Source organism: Hemitrygon akajei, chromosome 22 (assembly GCF_048418815.1).
Source record: "Hemitrygon akajei chromosome 22, sHemAka1.3, whole genome shotgun sequence".
Classification (NCBI taxonomy): domain Eukaryota; kingdom Metazoa; phylum Chordata; class Chondrichthyes; order Myliobatiformes; family Dasyatidae; genus Hemitrygon; species Hemitrygon akajei.
The window spans coordinates 58170939-58192761 of record NC_133145.1 but is presented as its reverse complement, the minus strand read 5'-3'; the positions used below and the strand labels follow the sequence as shown (position 1 = coordinate 58192761).

Genomic DNA, 21823 nt, shown 5'->3' with positions numbered 1-21823 from the left:
CCACATCAGCCCACGTTGTCCACTGTCCCACACCAGCCCACGTTGTCCACTGTCCAACACTAGCCCACGTTGTCCACTGTCCCACACCAGCCCATGTTGTCCACTGTCCCACACCAGCCCATGTTGTCCACTGTCCCACACCAGCCCATGTTGTCCACTGTCCAACACCAGCCCATGTTGTCCACTGTCCCACACCAGCCCACGTTGTCCACTGTCCAACACCAGCCCACGTTGTCCACTGTCCCACACCAGCCCACGTTGTCCACTGTCCCACACCAGCCCATGTTGTCCACTCTCCAACACCAGCCCCACTGACCGATGAAGAAGCCTTTGTGGGAGTGCACACTGATGGAAGTGCATGGTCTATAACGTGCTTCACGACATGCTGTGGCTGTCAGAGGTGCTGTATAAATGCAGACCGGTTCTGTAAGTTGACAGCACAGGACACACGTGTTTCTGGTTGATCGCCCGTTCTTTTTATTTTAGCAAACATGGTACACGGGTCAGAAACATGACACTCTGATGAGCTGCCCGCTCTCTGTGAAGCCCCTGGTGGGCTGAGCTGGAACGCGTGTGGTGTGAGTGTGAACAGAGGGGGTGGGGCAGGGTGTGCTGAGGGAGGAGGGAGCACGCTGGACAGAAAACCTGCCGTAACACCACAGTGCAGGAAGCTGGCGAACATGCTGGAGGTGCTGCGGGATGTTTGCGGCCCTCATTTGAGGGGAGTAAAGCTGTATGAGAACACTAGCCCTGGATTCTAGAGTCCGGGATGGCGGGATGGTGAGCGGGGTGGAGGTGGGGGTGGGTAGAGCTCAACAACCACTCTTCAACTACAAATAATAAACTCAACTTGATAAGATCTGAGAGTTTCACATACAAAAGTCTTCATGTCAAACATATGTACGTATTTTACATGTTTATATAAATTAAATTGTGCAAATAAGCTTCAATAATTCATAGATTTTGTGGGCTATTTTTAAACACATTTGTCGATTCGGGATTCATTGCACCTTTGATACACTGGTAACTGTTACTGTATAACAATGAAGCAAAAATAGCTGACGTTGAACTTACAATCAGTGGCCACTCTATTGGGTACACTCGTTAATGCAAATATCTTCGGCCAATCATGTGGCAGCAACTTAATGCATGAAAGCATGCAGACATGGTCAGGAGGTTCAGTTGTGCAGTTCAAACATCTGAATGGGGAAGAAATTTGATTTTAAGGACTTTGACCGTGGAATGATTGTTGGTGCCAGATGGGGAGGTTTGAGTATTTCAGAAACTGCTGATCTCCTGGGATTTTCACGCACAACGGTCTCTGGAGTTTATAGAGAATGGTGCAAAAAACCCCCAAAAAAATCCAGTGAGTGGCAGTTCTGTGGGCAAAAGCGTATTGTAAATGAGAGAGGTCAGAGAAGAGCGGCCAGACTGAACAGGAAGGTGACAGTAACTTGAGTAACTCCATATTACAACAGTGGTGTGCAGAAGAGCATCTCTGAACGCACAACACATCGAACCTCGAACGGATGGACTACAGCAGCAGAAGACCTCGCCAAGCTCCACTCCTGTACCTAATAAAGTGGCCCCTGAGTATTTAGAATGGCCCCACTCTGTATCAAGGGGTGGGGGAGGTGGGAGCTGTGTGTCACCCCCACCCTCAGTCAAAGAGAACATCTTACAAGTGCTGGCGATAACGACAAGCAGATTGCACAGAGGTTCTGTCCGTGAATGGCCACCAGATAACCCCGGCCGTGCGCTGACGGGTGAACTACCACATGCACGCCCGTAAATCTGCAAATTTACCACGCAAGTTTAAATGCGGATTTTCCCCTCAAGCGCCCCCGCTGAAGTTTTTTTTTAAAACAGCTTTTACCTGAGGAGGGAGTCCGCATATCCTCATCTTGTGGGGACCCGAGATATTTAAAAACCACAGGTCTGTGTGTTTTGGGATTTGCACAGATCGTGGAGAATGTCCTCTTTGAGTTTACGTACTCAGAGATTCCGCACGGGCGGACTTCAATAGGGTTTCTGGACACCAAGGTGGACGGTAAGGTGGCGGGTGTGTGGGGAGTGGGCGAACGCCTCTAACCCGTTAGTTTATTTATGTATTGAGTTACAGCGTGGAGTAGGCCTTTCAAGTCACGCTGCCCAGCAATCCCCTGATTTAACCCTGGCCTAATCACAGGACAATTTACAAAGACCAATTAACTTATCAACCAGTACGTTTTTGGACTGTGGGAGGAAACTGGAGCCCCCAGAGGAAACCCATGTGGTCGGGGGAGAACGTACGAACTCCTTACAGGCAGCAGTAGGAATGGAACCCAGGTTGCTGGTAGTGCTAACCACTATGCCACTGTATTCTCTGCCCCTTGTCTCGCAGGGGTTTCCTGGTCCAAACCTGCCTGCACCTCAGGAGTGGTGACTCTGCCAGGCACTGCCCCATTGACGTCAGACCCGGTTAACTCAGGGTGGCACATTTGGGCAGCTCAGGACGCACTGCCTGCTGTTTCAACGTGGTCCCGTCGCTGGTGAGACCGCAGTCCGGGGCCTGGTGTTCCGGGTCCTCATCAGCGAACCCTGGGGCCAGTATCGAAGGTCGATCGGAAGTCAAAGCCCAAAGGCTGAGAGTCTCTGTGGGCCCACCGGGGAGGCTGAACCCTCGGCGTCCGGAGCCACGCCGGAGGCCGGAGAAGCTTGCTCATGCTGCAGTCGGAGGCTTGGACAAGGCTGGCTTTGCGGTTTGCTGTGCTCTGTGTGGTTCTGCCGAGGATCCTGTTACGCTGCCGCCACTTGCGGGCTTCCTCGGGTTACGTCAGTTGTTAATGCAAACAATGCATTTCACGGTAGTCTCAAGGTGCAGTATAAATTACTCAGAATCTGAACAGGAACCTCCCAACCCCAATCCCCTGGCTGCGTTTCCAGCTGGTCGTCAGTCCTCTAGTCTGTCGGACTGTGTTCCCTTTACATCAGAACTCCTGAAGTTCCTCCAGCATTACTCTGGATCTGCAGCATCTGCATAATCTCGTGTTCCGTCCAGCGCCCAGGCGAAGCGCTCCCTCTGCCTGAGGGAGGGGCAGGAGATTCAAGAGGAGAGGTCCACAGGGCAAACGAAGATCGAGCCCACCAGCATTAAGCACCAGTCCTTATATCGGGTGAAGGGCTTTTCTTTATCCTTTTGCGTTTCGGCAGCCGTGTGGTAGGTAACGGGCGGGGTGTGAGTCACTGGATCGCGCTCAAGTCTGAAGCAACCTTGTCCGCCGAGGAAAAGGTATTACGCTTTAATTGACGGGCCTGTGAGGGCAGGATTGTAGCCGAGGCAGTGAAGCGGTAGTTTTCTGTCTGATCGCCTGCGTTTTTTGGGGGGGGCCGGCGTGCGGACGTCATTACCTCAGTTTGCTGGGGTGCCCGTCACGGACGCACCATCAGACCAGCGCAGGGTGGGTGTCACGGCGTCCTACCGCACTCCAACGGCAAGGCGCTGCCAGGAGCCCGGACGGGACGCCATGCCCCCACCCGCCTCGGGCTTCGCCCCCACACCCCGGCGGTGAGTCCTGCTCACCGCTCACTAGCAGTTACTCTCCATCAGGCACAGTGCCTTGTGCTCGGCCCCGGCCGGGAACTGGGGGCCCCGGGGGCCGCTCTCAGCCACGCCGTTGGGCCAGCCGCCCACCAGATGGTGCTTCTCCTGGCTGCCGCTGCCATTGCGGGCCTGGGCCGGCTGGCTGTAGGTGTGGCGGTACTCCTCCTCCAGGTCCTTGCCCAGCTTCCAGCGTTTCCACCACTTCAGCAGCTCCGACTGCACCTGAGGGGGGACGAGGCCGGGGTGTCATCGGGGGACGGGAGGAGGTGGGGGCCGGGAGGGAAGGTGGAGGGAGAAGTGATGGAGTTGTGGGGAGCGAGGCCGGGGATGGTTGGATGTACGGAGTGAGAGGGAGAGGGGGAGGGAAGTGATGGATACAGAAAGTGGGGAGGGTTAGGGGGTGATGTGGGAGAGTTAGGGGGTGATGTAGGAGAGTTAGGGGGTGATGTGGGAGGGTTAGGGGGTGATGTAGGAGGGGTAGGGGGTGATGTGGGAGAGTTAGTGGGTGATGTGGGAGGGTTAGGGGGTGATGTGGGGAGAGTTAGGGGGTGATGTAAGAGAGTTAGGGGGTGATGTGGGAGAGTTAGGGGGTGATGTGGGAGGGGTAGGGGGTGATGTAGGAGAGTTAGGGGGTGATGTGGGAGAGTTAGGGGGTGATGTGGGAGGGGTAGGGGGTGATGTAGGAGAGTTAGGGGGTGATGTGGGAGGGTTAGGGGTGATATAGGAGGGTTAGGGGTGATGTGGGGAGAGTTAGGGGGTGATGTGGGAGAGTTAGGGGGTGATGTGGGAGGGTTAGGGGGTGATGTGGGAGAGTTAGGGGGTGATGTGGGAGGGTTAGGGGGTGATGTGGGGAGAGTTAGAGGGTGATGTGGGAGGGGTAGGGGGTGATGTAGGAGGGGTAGGGGTGATGTGGGGAGGGTTAGGGGGTGATGTGGGAGGGTTAGGGGTGATATAGGAGGGTTAGGGGTGATGTGGGGAGAGTTAGGGGGTGATGTGGGAGGGTTAGGGGGTGATGTGGGGAGAGTTAGGGGGTGATGTGGGAGAGTTAGGGGGTGATGTGGGAGGGTTAGGGGGTGATGTGGGGAGAGTTAGAGGGTGATGTGGGAGGGGTAGGGGGTGATGTGGGAGAGTTAGGGGGTGATGTGGGAGGGGTAGGGGGTGATGTAGGAGAGTTAGGGGGTGATGTGGGAGGGTTAGGGGTGATATAGGAGGGTTAGGGGTGATGTGGGGAGAGTTAGTGGGTGATGTGGGAGGGTTAGGGGGTGATGTGGGGAGAGTTAGGGGGTGATGTAAGAGAGTTAGGGGGTGATGTGGGAGAGTTAGGGGGTGATGTGGGAGGGGTAGGGGGTGATGTAGGAGAGTTAGGGGGTGATGTGGGAGGGTTAGGGGTGATATAGGAGGGTTAGGGGTGATGTGGGGAGAGTTAGGGGGTGATGTGGGAGAGTTAGGGGGTGATGTGGGAGGGTTAGGGGGTGATGTGGGAGAGTTAGGGGGTGATGTGGGAGGGTTAGGGGGTGATGTGGGGAGAGTTAGAGGGTGATGTGGGAGGGGTAGGGGGTGATGTAGGAGGGGTAGGGGTGATGTGGGGAGGGTTAGGGGGTGATGTGGGAGGGTTAGGGGTGATATAGGAGGGTTAGGGGTGATGTGGGGAGAGTTAGGGGGTGATGTGGGAGGGTTAGGGGGTGATGTGGGGAGAGTTAGGGGGTGATGTGGGAGAGTTAGGGGGTGATGTGGGAGGGTTAGGGGGTGATGTGGGGAGAGTTAGAGGGTGATGTGGGAGGGGTAGGGGGTGATGTGGGAGAGTTAGGGGGTGATGTGGGAGGGGTAGGGGGTGATGTAGGAGAGTTAGGGGGTGATGTGGGAGGGTTAGGGGTGATATAGGAGGGTTAGGGGTGATGTGGGGAGAGTTAGTGGGTGATGTGGGAGGGTTAGGGGGTGATGTGGGGAGAGTTAGGGGGTGATGTAAGAGAGTTAGGGGGTGATGTGGGAGAGTTAGGGGGTGATGTGGGAGGGGTAGGGGGTGATGTAGGAGAGTTAGGGGGTGATGTGGGAGGGTTAGGGGTGATATAGGAGGGTTAGGGGTGATGTGGGGAGAGTTAGGGGGTGATGTGGGAGAGTTAGGGGGTGATGTGGGAGGGTTAGGGGGTGATGTGGGAGAGTTAGGGGGTGATGTGGGAGGGTTAGGGGGTGATGTGGGGAGAGTTAGAGGGTGATGTGGGAGGGGTAGGGGGTGATGTAGGAGGGGTAGGGGTGATGTGGGGAGGGTTAGGGGGTGATGTGGGAGGGTTAGGGGTGATATAGGAGGGTTAGGGGTGATGTGGGGAGAGTTAGGGGGTGATGTGGGAGGGTTAGGGGGTGATGTGGGGAGAGTTAGGGGGTGATGTGGGAGAGTTAGGGGGTGATGTGGGAGGGTTAGGGGGTGATGTGGGGAGAGTTAGAGGGTGATGTGGGAGGGGTAGGGGGTGATGTAGGAGGGGTAGGGGGTGATGTGGGGAGAGTTAGGGGGTGATGTGGGAGGGTTAGGGGGTGATGTAGGAGGGGTAGGGGGTGATGTGGGGAGGGGTAGGGGGTGATGTAGGAGGGTTAGGGGGTGATGTGGGAGAGTTAGGGGGTGATGTGGGTGGGTTAGGGAGTGATGTGGGAGAGTTAGGGGGTGATGTGGGAGGGTTAGGGGGTGATGTGGGGAGAGTTAGGGGGTGATGTGGGAGGGGTAGGGGTGATGTAGGAGGGGTAGGGGTGATGTGGGGAGGGGTAGGGGTGATGTAGGAGGGGTAGGGGGTGATGTGGGGAGGGTTAGGGGGTGATGTAGGAGGGTTAGGGGTGATGTGGGAGAGTTAGGGGGTGATGTAGGAGGGTTAGGGGGTGATGTGGGGAGAGTTAGGGGGTGATGTGGGGAGAGTTAGGGGGTGATGTAGAAGGGTTAGGGGGTGATGTAGAAGGGTTAGGGGTGATGTGGGGAGAGTTAGGGGGTGATGTAGAAGGGTTAGGGGTGATGTGGGAGAGTTAGGGGGTGATGTGGGAGGGTTAGGGGGTGATGTGGGGAGAGTTAGGGGGTGATGTGGGGAGAGTTAGAGGGTGATGTAGGAGAGTTAGGGGGTGATGTGGGGAGAGTTAGTGGGTGATGTGGGAGGGTTAGGGGGTGATGTGGGAGGGTTAGGGGGTGATGTAGGAGAGTTAGGGGGTGATGTGGGAGGGTTAGGGGGTGATGTAGGAGGGGTAGGGGTGATGTGGGGAGAGTTAGGGGGTGATGTAAGAGAGTTAGGGGGTGATGTGGGAGAGTTAGGGGGTGATGTGGGAGGGTTAGGGGGTGATGTGGGAGGGGTAGGTGGTGATGTAGGAGAGTTAGGGGGTGATGTGGGAGGGTTAGGGGTGATGTAGGAGGGGTTAGGGGTGATGTGGGGAGAGTTAGGGGGTGATGTGGGAGGGTTAGGGGGTGATGTGGGGAGAGTTAGGGGGTGATGTGGGAGAGTTAGGGGGTGATGTGGGAGGGTTAGGGGGTGATGTGGGGAGAGTTAGGGGGTGATGTGGGAGAGTTAGGGGGTGATGTGGGAGGGTTAGGGGGTGATGTGGGGAGAGTTAGAGGGTGATGTGGGAGGGGTAGGGGTGATGTAGGAGGGGTAGGGGTGATGTGGGGAGGGTTAGGGGGTGATGTAGGAGGGTTAGGGGTGATGTGGGAGAGTTAGGGGGTGATGTGGGAGGGTTAGGGGGTGATGTGGGAGGGGTAGGGGGTGATGTGGGAGAGTTAGGGGGTGATGTGGGAGGGTTAGTGGGTGATGTGGGAGGGTTAGGGAGTGATGTAGGAGGGTTAGGGGGTGATGTGGGAGGGGTAGGGGTGATGTAGGAGGGGTAGGGGTGATGTGGGGAGGGGTAGGGGTGATGTAGGAGGGGTAGGGGGTGATGTGGGGAGGGTTAGGGGGTGATGTAGGAGGGTTGGGGGTGATGTGGGGAGAGTTAGGGGGTGATGTGGGAGAGGGGTTTGGGAATGTATTGCAGACGGTGCGGATGGGGTGGAGGGAGAGAGAAATGGGGAGAGACAGGTGGGAGGGGTGGGTGAAGGCAGGAATCGGGGGACAAGGGGATGTAGGAGGGTTGGGCAGTGGTTTGTGAGGGTGTAAACAAGGGATAAGAGTTAAAAATTAATAATATCTCCACATTCTCAAGTCTCCCTCCCCCTCTCCCCTCTCCCCTCTCTCTCTGACCCGGGTTGGACACACCAATTCCCTCGGTCTGACCCTGGTCACACTCTGTCTATCATAGTTCCCTCTAACTGCGGGGGCACGTCCACACAGTTACTGAACTGCTCCCGTACAAACAGCCTTTGCTGGAATTGCCTTTAACATTTAAACATTCGATGTAACGCCAAGTTCCCGGGTCAAGTAAAACTTCCCTGCTCAGCAATAGTTGGTCAAAACATGTGGAAGAAAACTTAGAGGGTATATTGCTATCAAAATAACTCAGTAATTTTTATGACTTGCACAATCACACCCAGGGACACGCACGAGATTGGGGGGGGGGAGAGAGGGGAAGCGATAGGGGGAGATAGAGGAGACAGATGGGGGGAAGAGAGAGAGAGGGAGGGACAGGGAGAGGGTGAGGGGGAGGAAGAGGGAGAGAAGGAGATACACTCCCCTGCTGTGCTGGGAAGAGGCGGGTAGGCAGACTCCTCCGTAAAGTCCCTCCTTCCTCCACTCTCTATCCTCCGGGTGGAGACCCCTCATGTCTGTCTCCTACCCCCACACGACCTTAAACAACACACATCACTCTCCCATCAGCTGGGTGTTACCGAGCAGCAGGGGAGATGTAGTAAACGGCCGTACCTCTCTGTTGACAAAGCAGTACAAGATCGCAACCAGTATACCCTGCAAGTGAGGCAGACAGACTGAGGTCAGGGTGGCTGACAAACTTTTCAGTGCTTTATATTTATAATTGTTAACGTAACACAAAGTATTTTTCTTCAGTATTGCCCTGTACCACTGCCGAAGAACGATACATTTCACAGTGAATATCAGAGACAATAAGCACGCTTCTGATTCCAAATGTAAGATAACTTCATTGGTTGTTGGGCTGTGGTCAGTATCTGGGTGTTGTTGGGCTGTTGTCGATGCTGGGTGTTGTTGGGCTGTTGTCGATGCTGGGTGTTGTTGGGCTGTGATTGGTATCCGGGTGTTGTTGGGCTGTTGTCGATGCTGGGTGTTGTTGGGCTGTGATCGGTATCCGGGTGTTGTTGGGCTGTTGTCAATGCTGGGTGTTGTGGGCTGTTGTCAGTATCTGGGTGTTGTTGGGCTGTTGTCGATGCTGGGTGTTGTTGGGCTGTTGTTGATGCTGGGTGTTGTTGGGCTGTTGTCAATGCTGGGTGTTGTGGGCTGTTGTCAGTATCTGGGTGTTGTTGGGCTGTTGTCGATGCTGGGTGTTGTTGGGCTGTTGTTGATGCTGGGTGTTGTTGGGCTGTTGTCGATGCTGGGTGTTGTGGGCTGTTGTCAGTATCTGGGTGTTGTTGGGCTGTTGTCGATGCTGGGTGTTGTTGGGCTGTTGTCGATGCTGGGTGTTGTTGGTCTGTTGTCGATGCTGGGTGTTGTGGGCTGTTGTCAGTATCTGGGTGTTGTGGGCTGTTGTCAGTATCTGGGTGTTGTTGAGCTGTTGTCAATGCTGGGTGTTGTTGGGCTGTTGTTGATGCTGGGTGTTGTTGGGCTGTTGTCAGTATCTGGGTGTTGTGGGCTGTTGTCAGTATCTGGGTGTTGTTGGGCTGTTGTCGATGCTGGGTGTTGTTGGGCTGTTGTTGATGCTGGGTGTTGTTGGGCTGTTGTTGATGCTGGGTGTTGTGGGCTGTTGTCAGTATCTGGGTGTTGTTGGGCTGTTGTTGATGCTGGGTGTTGTTGGGCTGTTGTCGATGCTGGGTGTTGTTGGGCTGTTGTCGATGCTGGGTGTTGTGGGCTGTTGTCAGTATCTGGGTGTTGTTGGGCTGTTGTCGGTATCCGGGTGTTGTTGGGCTGTTGTCGATGCTGGGTGTTGTTGGGCTGTTGCTGATGCTAGGTGTTGTGGGCTGTTGTCAGTATCTGGGTGTTGTTGGGCTGTTGTCAATGCTGGGTGTTGTTGGGCTGTTGTTGATGCTGGGTGTTGTTGGGCTGTTGTCAATGCCGGGTGTTGTTGAGCTGTTGTCGATGCTGGGTGTTGTGGGCTGTTGTCAGTATCTGGGTGTTGTTGGGCTGTTGTCGATGCTGGGTGTTGTTGGGCTGTTGTTGATGCTGGGTGTTGTTGGGCTGTGATCGGTATCTGGGTGTTGTTGGACTGTTGTTGATGCTGGGTGTTGTGGGGCTGTGATCGGTATCTGGGTGTTGTTGGGCTGTTGTTGATGCTGGGTGTTGTGGGCTGTTGTTGATGCTGGGTGTTGTTGGGCTGTTGTCAATGCTGGGTGTTGTTGAGCTGTTGTCGATGCTGGGTGTTGTGGGCTGTTGTCAGTATCTGGGTGTTGTTGGGCTGTTGTCGATGCTGGGTGTTGTTGGGCTGTGATCGGTATCCTGGTGTTGTTGGGCTGTTGTCGATGCTGGGTGTTGTTGGGCTGTGATCGGTATCCGGGTGTTGTTGGGCTGTTGTCGATGCTGGGTGTTGTTGGGCTGTGATCGGTATCCGGGTGTTGTTGGGCTGTTGTCGATGCTGGGTGTTGTTGGGCTGTGATCGGTATCCGGGTGTTGTTGGGCTGTTGTCGATGCTGGGTGTTGTGGGCTGTTGTCAGTATCTGGGTGTTGTTGGGCTGTTGTCGATGCTGGGTGTTGTTGGGCTGTGATTGGTATCCGGGTGTTGTTGGGCTGTTGTCGATGCTGGGTGTTGTTGGGCTGTGATTGGTATCCGGGTGTTGTTGGGCTGTTGTCGATGCTGGGTGTGTTTTCACCAGCTCACAACTCCGGCACAGCACTGTTCCAATTCCAGTCCGTGCCGGGCGGGAACACTCACCCTAAGGTGATGGGTGAGGGGTGGGTGTGGAGCATTTTCGTTAGTGCCAGGGGGGCTCAGACCCTGCAGTCAACACATTCCACCACCCCAGCCACAGATAGCCCTCCCAGCCAGTGTCCACACCCCCTGCCTGTGACTGCCCCTCCCTCAGCAAGTGAGACTGCTATGCCACAGGATGTTCCTCTGTCTGGCTGAGGGTGACACTGAATAAGGTGCCCAACGCCGGGACCCACCATTGGGTTCACAGGCTCGTACACTCTTTGGATCCCACCCATGTTTCCCATTGGCTCTGGGTCGGGTGGGGCGTGCCTGGGGGTTCCCTCCATCCTCTACCCCACCCCCCCCCGAGCTGAAACCCACCTGGAAGGAATGTAAGAAGAGATCAAAGAAGAGTTTGACATGCCGCAGCATGCCCTGGGCGTGCTCGTCCGTGACGAAGGCGAACGCCACCTCGTGAATGCCCAGCAGTGGGATGAGGGTGAGCGTAGACTTGGCCAACCTGGGGAGGAGGAGCAGAGAGGGTCAAGGCATGCCCGGCACCTCAGGAACACAACCACAGGCAAACCAGAATCCGTCTACACTTCCCTGCCTCGGGAAAACAGCTGACATAATCACAGACTCCCATCACCCTGATTATTCGCCCTCCTTCCCCCTCCCGTAGGGCAAAAGAGACCAAAACCTGCAAACACATATTACCGCGTGAAATGGACCTCGAGGGGTGAACTCCTCATCCCCGAATCTACCTCACTGTGGCCTGTAGACTCTATTTGTCTGTCTACACTACCCTCTCTCGGTAACTGTAACGTGACCTCCGACTCGTTTGTTTTTCTTTTGTATGTGTAGTTACAGTGTAGAAGTCGTACAAGGCATTGGTGAGGCCTAATTTGGAGTATTGTGTACAGTTCTGGTCACCTACCGACAGGAAAGCTGTCAATGAGATAGTAAGAGTAGAGAGGAACATTTTAAGGATGTTCACAAACTAGAGAAAATCTGCAGATGCTGGAAATCCATGCCTTATATTCTGTCTGGGTAGCCTCCAACCTGATGGCATGAGCATTGCTTTTTCAAACTTCTGGCAACTGGCTCCCCTTCACCATTCCCATTCCTGTTTCTCTCTCTCACCTTATTTCCTATACCTGCCCATCACCTCCTCCCTCCCTTTCATCCCCGGCCTTCTGTCCTCTCCTATCAGATTCCCCCTTCTCCAGGCCTTTATCTCTTTCACCAATCAACTTCCCAGCTCTTCACTTCGCCCCTCCCCCTCTCCCGGTTTCACCTATCACCTACCACTTTGTACTTCCTCCTCTGACTCCTCATCTTTTACCTCCAGTCCCGACGAAGGGTCTCGGCCTGAAACGTTGACTATTACCCCTTTCCATAGAAGCTGCCTGGCCTGCTGAGTTCCTCCAGCGTTTTGTCTTACAAGGTTGTTGCTGGGACGTGAAGCCGTGAGTTACAGGGAAAGGATGAATAGGTTAGGACTTCATTTCCCAAAGCGTAGGAGAATGAGGGGAGATTTGATGGTGGTATAGATAAGGCAAATGCAAGCAGGCTTTTTCCACTGAGGTTGGGTGAGACCAGAACTGAAGACCATGGGTTAAGGGTAAAATGTTTAAGAGGAAAATGAGGAGGAACTTCACTCAGAGGTTGGTGAGAGAGTGGAACGAGCTACCAGCGGAAGTTGTGAATATGGGCTTGATTCAACACTTTTGAGAAGTTTGGATAGGTACATGGTCTGGAGGGCAATGGAGGGGTCCAGATATGAGTTAAAGGCTCCAAAGACAGATCTAGTATGGACTAGATGGGCTGAAAGGCCTGTTTCTGTGCAGTAGCGCTCGATGACTCTATGATGTGTCTGGATGGCGTGCAAACAAAGATCTCCACTGTATTTCAGTCAATAATAAATCAATGACTTGAATAATTATCGTTGCCAAGGTAACTATTGAGAGAAACCGACCACCGATCACCAGCCGCTGTCTCACCAGCGGACGTGGTTCACCGTTGGAGTCCTGGAGCTCAGCATCACTAGACTCTAGAGAGAGCCCGGCGAGTGGGTGCACCACTGTCTCATTTCCCAGTGATCAACAGGGAGGGGGGTGTGGAACGCGAGGGAGGAAGGGACGGAGGATTGAGAAATGGCTCGGGGAGCTGGTTGTAGCTGACTGGAGAAGAGAGAAAGGGAATGAAAAGAGGGAGAGGAGGGGAGGAAGAGCTGGGGAAGGGGAGGAGGGGAAGGATGGAGGACGGAGGATGAGGAGGAGAGAAAGGGAGCAATGTGGGGATGGAGATGTAGGGGAAGGGAGACTGTGAGAAGAACTAGGGAGGGGAGGTTTGGCCTAGGGAAGATGGGGAGCATTGGGACGGGGAGAGATGAGGAGGACACCGGAGAAGTTTGGGGAGGGGGGGGTTCAGGAGGAGAGGTTTCGGAAGGGAGACCAGCAGGAGAGCTAGGGAGGATTGAGGACAGGAGAACTGGGTGGGGAAGAAATGGGCAGAGATGGGGGAGAGATTGGTGGGAGGGATTGGGGAGAGATTAGTGGAAAGATGACGGGGAGAGAGAGGGAGAGATTGGTGGGAGGGATTGGTAGGAAAGGCTGGTGGGAAAGCTTGCGGAGAGGGATTGGGGAGATTGGGTAAGAGATGGGGAAGGGTTGGGGTGGGAGATTTGGGGATGGTGTCTGGGGGGGAGAGCAGAGGATCGGGGGGAGGGGACTGATGAACGGACAGACGCTGAAACAATGAACTTACAAGGCCCGTACCTGAACTTGTAATCCGTGTACCTCATCTGGTGAGCTCTGAGCTTAGACACCAGAATGTGAATGATCCGGATAAAAATGAAAAAGTTGATCTGAAAGAAGGAAGGAAGAGGTTCGGTAAGAACGGGAGCTAACGCCACTGGTTTGCAAACAGCCGACGGCGAGCATCGAGAGCAGCTTCAGTACCAGAATGGAGAAGAGGATGGGTGTTCGGATGATCCACCAGTAAGCCATGTTCTCATTCGTGGTCCAGCACCTGAGGATCAACAACAGGCTTCAATATGGCGTCCTGTCCACGGACAACAAACCCACTCACCCCTCTCAACCATATACCCCTCCCACTGACAGTTCCCCCTCCCACTGACACTGACCTAATGGGGGCCGCTCCCATTGGCCCTGCAGCATGTGCTTCCACATTACTCTGAGAATCTATGGCCACCAAGCAACTGTACCCCTGCGCCATACCTGAACCACTCACCCAGTGTTTTCGTATAAGTACTTAATGACCACCCAGGGTACAACGAACAGCAATGGAGACCCTGAAAACCAACAAACAACTGGTTATGTACAATGAAATTGAAATTTCAGTGTGTCAGATCATCTGCCCTTGTCAGAGGGGGAGGTCTCCGCAGTTGCTCTCCCATTCCCACTCAGACGTTCTATCACTTTTTTGCGAAGATCAGGAGCAGCTGATAGAGGGTTGGTGCCAATTTTGACACCCCCCCCCCCAACGTGCCCACGATCAGTCATCCTTGGGGTCTTGGCAGGCAATCAGCTACGGGACAGTGAGTAAACCCTACACCGATGCACGCGTTCACCAAGCTATTGGGGAACTCCATCTGTGAGTCAGCATCTCTCTGACCGGGCACTGGGTCCACACAGCAAACAGCATGGGATGGCTTTCGACTGCTGGCCCCTGCGATTATCCCGAGACGAGGAATGGCTAGTGTCAACCAGGAGAGCCAACAGGGTGATCAAGGCAGACCCCAGCACCCACCGGACCCCGAAGTGGGCAGATGTACTTGGGAGACTGGGGACCCTCCCCTCCCCACCCACAGCCAAGGGAGAAGCAAGCACCTACCCCAGCCGATACACAAATAAATATTGAAGTAGTTCCTCTCGGAGAAAACAGTGACGACCAGCAGGTTGTGCAAGTAGATCCCCTCGATCAGCAGCCAGTAGTAATTGGCCCCAACGCAGTACTGCATCAGCACCTGGGCAGTCCGACAACCCACGGCTGTCTGCAGGAGCAAAGGAAACTAGGGTCAGAACCCAAGGATCAACCCGACTGGCCCAGGGGCCGAGGGAGGAGGCAGGCCGATTTCTTTAGGAGCTTGAGGAATTTCAGTACGTCAGCAAAGACTAGCGTACTTCTATAGATGTACCGTGGAGAACATTGTAACAGGCTGCAACACCGTCTGGTGTGCACAGGGCTGCAAGACACTGCAGAGGGCGGAAGACGCGGCCAGCGCCATCATGGGCCAACCTTCCCCACCACCGACAACTTCACGCATCCATCGCTATGGACCCTCACCATCCGCCAGGTGCCCAATACTACCAATGGGGAGGAGGTACAGGAGTCTGAAGACCCTCACTCAATGTTTCAGGAACAGCTTCTTCCCCTCCACCGTCAGATTTCTGAACGGTCCGTGACCCCATGAACACTACCTGACTATTTCACCCTCTCTTCACTCTGCTTATTGTTTTTATGTCTGCATTTCTCATTGCAACATCCAGAATGATTCTGCATTTCTCATTGCAACATCCAGAATGATTTACGTATCGCACAGTGCTGCTGTTAAAGCTACAGCCTCCGTGACGATGACAATAAACCAGGCTCTGACTCCGCTGTCAGTCATCCCTCGAGACTGTTGTCAGATCCCTCCGGCTCACAACAACCCAACTGAAGGTTTGACCAACACCCATCCGGAGGGGTGGGCTGCAGGGGAAGGCCCTTCCCTGGGGGGGGGGCTGCACTCTCTGTCCATCCTGAATTGTGGGGTCAGCGACAGAGATTAGTGGACTCATCCCAATTTAGCACGGGCACATCCCCACAAGAATATCTATGTACAGGCATCCACCATCAATAATCCCCACCATCCGGCCCAGGCCATCTTCCTGCAACTACCATCGTGGAGGAGATACAGAAGCCTGAAGCTCCACACTATAAACTTCAAGAAAGCTTGCTTCCCTTCAACCATTTGGTTCATGAGCCAACCGGCACGACTCCAATTGTAATGTACCCAATGACTTGGGCTCCACAGCTGCCAGTGGCAATGAATTCCACAGATTCATCACCCTCTGGATAAAGAAACTCCTCATCACCTCTGTTTTTAAACGAATGTGCCCTCTGGCCCTAGACTCCCCAACATCAACTCCATCCACAGGCTTTTCAATATTCAATAGGTTTTAGTGAGATTCCCCCCCCCCCCCCCCCACCGTTCTTCTAAACTCTAGCAAGCACCAGAACCATCTAAAGCTCCTCAGACATTAACCCATTTGTTGCCAGAATCATTGTTGTGCATCTCCTCTGGACCCTCTCCACTGCCAACACACCTTTTCTTAGATATTGTTCGTAACGCTCCAAATGTGGTCGGACTGATGCCCGAGAGCACCTCAGCTGTTATATTCCAGTCCTCTTGGAGAATCCCATGGATCAATTGCCGACAAATGGGTTGGTAAGGGTTACGGGGAGAAGGCCGGAGGATGGGGTTGAGAGGGACAGTGGAGCAGACTCGATGGTCCGACATGTGGTGGTCTGATGGTCTAACTCTAATCAGTGCCCCAGTAGCTCAGCGGAGCGACACCATGACCACGCTACACTGCTATGGATTTCTCTCCCTTCCCCCTCACCTGATCTCACCCACCACATCACTTCCACCTTGCACCCCTCCTCTCCCCCCCCCCCCACCCGTCCTACTCTGGCTTCCTTCCTCTTCCTTTCCAGTCCCGATGAAAGGTGTCAGCTTGAAACGTCAGCTGTTTATTCCTCTCCAGAGATGCTGCACGGCCTGCTGTGACCCCCCCCCCCCCCCAGTGCTTTATTTTCCCAGACCAACGATCCCACACCACCCGGTTGCACCGTGTGACCGATTAACCGACTGACCGGTACCCCTCTGGGGTGTGGGAGGAAACCCACACATTCACAGGGAGAATGCAGGAACTCCCTATGGACAGCGGTGGGAATTGAACCCGGCTCGCTGGCACTGCCATAGCATTATCCTAATCACTGCCCTACAGTGCCGCCCTCCACACATTTTGTGTGCGTTGTGCGAGATCTCCAGCACCCGCAGAATCTCTCGTGTTTAGCACTTTTTTGTTCTAATTATTCAATTCGATTTTGTCATTCAGCCAAACGAGAGAGCGTCACTCTGGGGTCAAGGTGCAAAACGCAGACCCAACAGTCACACACGGCACAAAGCACACCCAGCACGTACAAGACAGCACGCACATATGGTAGCGCACAGTAGAAGAGCCCAAACTCGCGCCATCAATCTGCAGTGGAGCGCAATAGAGTTTGTCCTCTGCCGAGCAGACACTGGAGGGCAGCACCGACTGCAGCCTGGACGCCGCGCCACACCGCCCCCTGGTGGAGCGCACGGGCTTTGACGCCTCTCTCCTGGCGGCTGTACACACCGCAGCTCGAGGCCTAGTCATCGCTGAGACCGAGGCCATGCCGCTCTCCGCCACCTGTCCATGCTCTCAGCCCAAGAATCAGTGAATCGAACTTGTGGCAGTCCACGTTAACAATGTCCAAGGGGTCTGGTGCCACTCGCTAATGGACTGCAAGCTTCCTTCGTCTCAGGCAACAGCACGTTGCACAGCTGTGTCATTATCTCCACCGGCAACTCGCTGATGGGGTAGACCTGTAGCTCTTTAAGTTCTTAATGTACAGCTGAGTCTTGCAATCAGTAAAAGTGCACTTAAATAGCACAGTAGATCCTTTTGTTGCGACTGAACGTCCTGCCATCTTACCAGAATTATATTTTCACATGTAATTGTGGATCATTTATGTTTAATTTATGCTTTCCTTATGAACCGTTGTCTCTAATGTTTGTCTGTGATGCACAGGCAAGGTTTTCCTTGCACCTGTGCGTACATGCGGTTGTACTTGTGCCAATAAGAGTGGTGGGGTGGAGATACATCTCCACCAAAGGAGGTGTAGGACACACCTCCCCTCTGCAGGTCCCCGATCAGAAGCCATGGGGGCAGGTGGTGGACGGTCGTACGAGCAGCCGGTGCACATCACAAGTCCTGGTTATGCGACCACTGACGCCAGGCAGACAGTCTCTGGAGAGCATTGATAATGGATGGGATCACCCCTCTTGTAAAGACACTGCCCAGAAGGTGGCAATGGCAGACGTGTTCTGTAGAAAAATTTGCCAACAATAACCACGATCACGTCATCCAACACGGCACGTAATGATGAGGTCTGTGGCAATAAACCTGAGCTGCGGCTGCTCTGGAAAAGGTAAGAGTGAAGTTACTAGGAGCACGACTGTGACCGGCTCCTTGGGAATCCATTCAGTGACTCCGTTTTCTGAATCCCTGCAAGCTGAGCAATGCGCTTTGAAATTTTTCCCCATTCTTAACGATGTACAAGGAGGCTATTCAGCCCATCGATTAATTCCTAGCCCATTCCCCTCATCACTTTTCCCTGTAACCTCCTCTCCCCATAGCCACATAAATACTACCACTCACCTGCATTTTAGGGTCAATTTGTTGGGGGGGGGGGCACGTTAGCATAATGCTGTTACAGCGCCAGCACCACGGCTTCAGTCCTGGTGCTGACCATGAGACGCTTGTGCGTTCTCCCTCTCTCTGCACGGGTTCCCGCCGTTCGTCCTGGCTTCCTCCCACGTTCCAAAGACCTACGGCTTAGTAGGTTAATCGGTCGCGTGGGTATAATTGGGCGCCGCGGGCTTGTCGGACCGGGGGGCTCTGTTACCGTGCCTTGCCGCTAAATAAAAAAGTGGAAGGGAAGCGGTACAGGAGGGGTGGAGGCATGATCATATTCAGCAACGGGGGCAAAGTCAAGGGGCCGAGTGGCCGCCTCCTGCTCCCGTGGGCTCGCAGGCAGTCGGAGTGCGTGCGTTAATGGTTGGCGGGTACATTCCTGTCTCCGAGTTGGACCTTGCGAGGAAATGATCAGTGCACTCGCTCCCCACTTGAGGGTGAACCAGGACTGAATTTATCAACTAATCCAGCACTCAGCAGTGTGTTTTGTTTGGCTAATCGTTATATTCTTAGGTTAACCACAATGGACCATTGAGAGAGGGATTTGAAGAGCAGAAGAACTTGTTTTCTCAAGATAATGAGTCCATTTATAGTTCTTTTTAAATCCTTGTGTTAGGCAGAGATAGAGGAGAGGTCAGTGGGATAAAAGATCAGGAGGGTTGGATATATTTTTCCTTATTTGCCTCTCTCTCTCTGTTGATAAATGTTGTGGACACGTCTCTACAGTTAGCTTGTCCAAGTTGGTCCCATTCCTGTGTCAGAACCAGGCCTCTAGAACACAGAAGAGTACAGCACAGAACAGACCCCTCCGTCATGGGAAGGTCTCTTCAGTGCTTTGGCCGATATTCATAAGACATAGGAGCAGAATTAGGCCATTCAGCCCACTGGATCTACTCCGCTGATTTACTACCCCTCTCAACGCCATTCTCCTGCTTTCTCCCCGTAACCTTTGACACCCTAACTAATCGAGAACCTATCAGTCTCTGCTTTCAATTTACCCACTGACTTGGCAGAAGAACGGGGTTGAGAGGGATAATGAATCAGTTGTGATAGAATGAGAATCAGACTCGATGGGCCGAATGGCTACCGGCTTTGCATTCCGAGCCAAGAACGGTCATTTATCCTTTACATAAGACCGTAGCACAGAGAAGCAGGAAAGACCATTCGGCCCATCAAACCTGCTCCAACATTCCATCATGGTGGATTTACTTTTCCTTCTTCACACGTTCTCCTGCGCTTTCCCCGTAACCCTTGATGCCCCTCCCTTAATAATCGAGAATCCATCAACCCCTGCTTTAAATATACCCAATGACTTGCCCTTCACAGCCCTCTGTGCCAATGAATTCCACGGATTCACCAGCCTCTGGCAAAAGGAATTGTCATAGAACCAAACAATTCAGAGGTCATTTTCCTTTTGGTGATTCCCCCCCCCCCCCCACCCCCAGCCTCAATTCAACTTCTGTCATTCAGGAACACACACACAAAACGTGGGAGAAACTCAGCAGGCCAGGCAGCACCAATGGAGGAAAATGAACAGTCGACATTTTTGGGCCGAGACCCTCCATCGGGGACTTCGATATAGAGTACCTTCTACCACACCAGCTCAGTCTCTCTTGACCTCCCACCACTCCTCCCTTCACGTTCTCTCAACCACTGCCTCTGCTTCTCAGCTTTATGAGGGACAGGCTTTCTCCGTTGAGGCTGGGTGAGACTGGAGGTCATGGGCTAGGGGTGAAAGGGGAAAACGAGGGGGATCTGCTTCACTCAGAGGACGGTGGGCATGTGGAACGAGCCGCCAGCACGAGTGATGGGTGCAGCTTCGAGAAGTTTGGATAAGTGCATGGGTGAGGGTTGGTGGGGGTTGGGGGGGCGATGATCTGGTTACAGGTTAACGTGAGTAGGCAGAATGATAATTCAGTGTGGTTTAGATGGGCTGATTGGCCTGTTTCTGCCTGCCTCTGTTAAAGCTGCCAATCTCTAACTTGTCCCACAGCATCCCATTGAAACACAAACTCCGGTTACATTCCATCTGCTGAAAGATTCTGGAGTTCATCATTTTATTTGAGGTCTCTAACAACCGCACACACGGCTTTCTGCCCAGAACGGAGTACCAGTCGCGGTTGCTGTCCGTGGGGTCTTGCTGCCACTCCTTCGACAGTAGAAAAGTGGACGGACCCTAAGGATGTCCAAAGGTGAAAGGGTGCTACGGAAATGCACGCCGTTCTTTTGATCACAGCACTTGTGGCCAAAACATCTGTGCTGACGACCTGCCGGTGCAGTGGTTAGTGTAACGGTTTACGGCAGCAGTACCCTGGGTTCAATCCCTGATGAGTTGTACGTCCTCCCCTTGACTGTGTGTGGTTTTATCCGGGTGCTCTGGTTTCCAAAGACGTTCGGATTAGGGTTAGTACGCTGTGGACATCCTACCGGGGTGATTGATAAGTTCGTGGCCTAAGGTAGAAGGAGTCAATTTTAGAAAACCTAGCACATTTATTTTTCAACATAGTCCCCTCCTACATTTACACACTCAGTCCAGCGGTCGTGGAGCATACGGATCCCTTCTTTGTAGAAGTGGTCCACAGCAGGGGTGATTGATAAGTTTGTGGCCTAAGGTAGAAGGAGATGAGTTATTAACCAAACTTTCTGCTTTTTCACTCAAAAAGTTGAACTGCACGTGCATGTAACAAGAGCTGTACAACTCATTTCCTTCTACCTTTGGCCATGAACTTATCAATCACCCCTGCAGTGGCCCACCTGGAGATCCAAGATGCTCTCGTTACTCTTTGAGTGATCACGCAGCGTTTGAAGTTAATAACTCATCTCCTTCTACCTTAGGCCACGAATTTCTCAATCACCCCATGCTGTGGACCACTTCTGGAGGTCCAAGAAGACGCCGACCTACAAAGAAGGGATCCGTATGCTCCACGACCGCTGGACTGAGTGTGTAAATGTAGGAGGGGACTATGTTGAAAAATAAATGTGCTAGGTTTTCTAAAATTGACTCCCTCTACCTTAGGCCACGAACTTATCAATCACCCCTCGTATGTTGGTGCTGGAAGCACGGCGACATTTGTGGGCTGTCCCCAGCAATCGTCGGACTGCGGTTGCAAATGATGCATGTTTCGATGTACACGTGACAAGTAAACTAATCTTTACAATAAGAAGCTTCCTTCTTCCCTCACTACGTAGCAGTGAAAGGCTGCCCAGGAGGGCCCTACCTCATTGTTGTACCAGACTTTAATGTCAACACCCTCGGGAATCTGGTTGTTTTGTGTTTTGAAAAGAGCATCTTTGATGAGGATCGATACTGCTCGCAGAATAAACGAGGCAAACAGGTTCATGTGGATGTAGTTCCTCATGCAGTGAAGTTTCCTGACAGGAAGAAAAGCAGGAGGATTTAGTAAAATCTGGGTCCAGAAAGAATCACCCGCAGATCGGCAAAGGGACTTGCTACATAGAGTCAACACGATGGGCTGAACTGCCTTCCATTTCAGGAGGTTCACGAGAATGATCCCGGGAATGAAAGGGTTAATGTATGAGGAGTGTTTGATGGCCCTGGGCCTGTACTCACTGGAGCTTAGAAGAATGAAGAGGGAATCTCCTTTTTATCATAGGACGAAGGTAAACGTTAGTACCCGTGACAATTAACTGAACTTGAACTTGGACTAGAAACCTTCCGAATACTGAAAGGACCAGACAAAGTGGACATGGAGAGGATGTTTCCAATATTGGGAGAGTCTGGGACCAGAGGGCACAGCCTCAGAATAGAAGGATGTCCCTTTAGCACAGAGACAAGGAG

General features: G+C 53.4%; 1 protein-coding gene across 10 annotated transcripts in view; it reads right to left on the bottom strand.

Annotated features, from left to right (window-relative positions):
* Window positions 1-453: 453 nt before the first annotated feature.
* Window positions 454-21823, bottom strand: part of gcgra (glucagon receptor a) — a 114343-nt gene continuing 92973 nt past the window's right edge. For all 10 annotated transcript variants that reach the window (XM_073026340.1, XM_073026348.1, XM_073026346.1 and 7 more), the window contains 8 exons: window positions 21243-21396; window positions 14369-14528; window positions 13766-13826; window positions 13474-13543; window positions 13291-13379; window positions 10892-11030; window positions 8401-8442; window positions 454-3805 (listed from right to left, as the gene is read on the bottom strand). In XM_073026340.1, the coding sequence (XP_072882441.1) occupies window positions 3569-3805; window positions 8401-8442; window positions 10892-11030; window positions 13291-13379; window positions 13474-13543; window positions 13766-13826; window positions 14369-14528; window positions 21243-21396 (952 nt within the window). In that variant the 3' untranslated portion in view covers window positions 454-3568. The remainder of the gene's footprint in view (window positions 3806-8400; window positions 8443-10891; window positions 11031-13290; window positions 13380-13473; window positions 13544-13765; window positions 13827-14368; window positions 14529-21242; window positions 21397-21823) is intronic.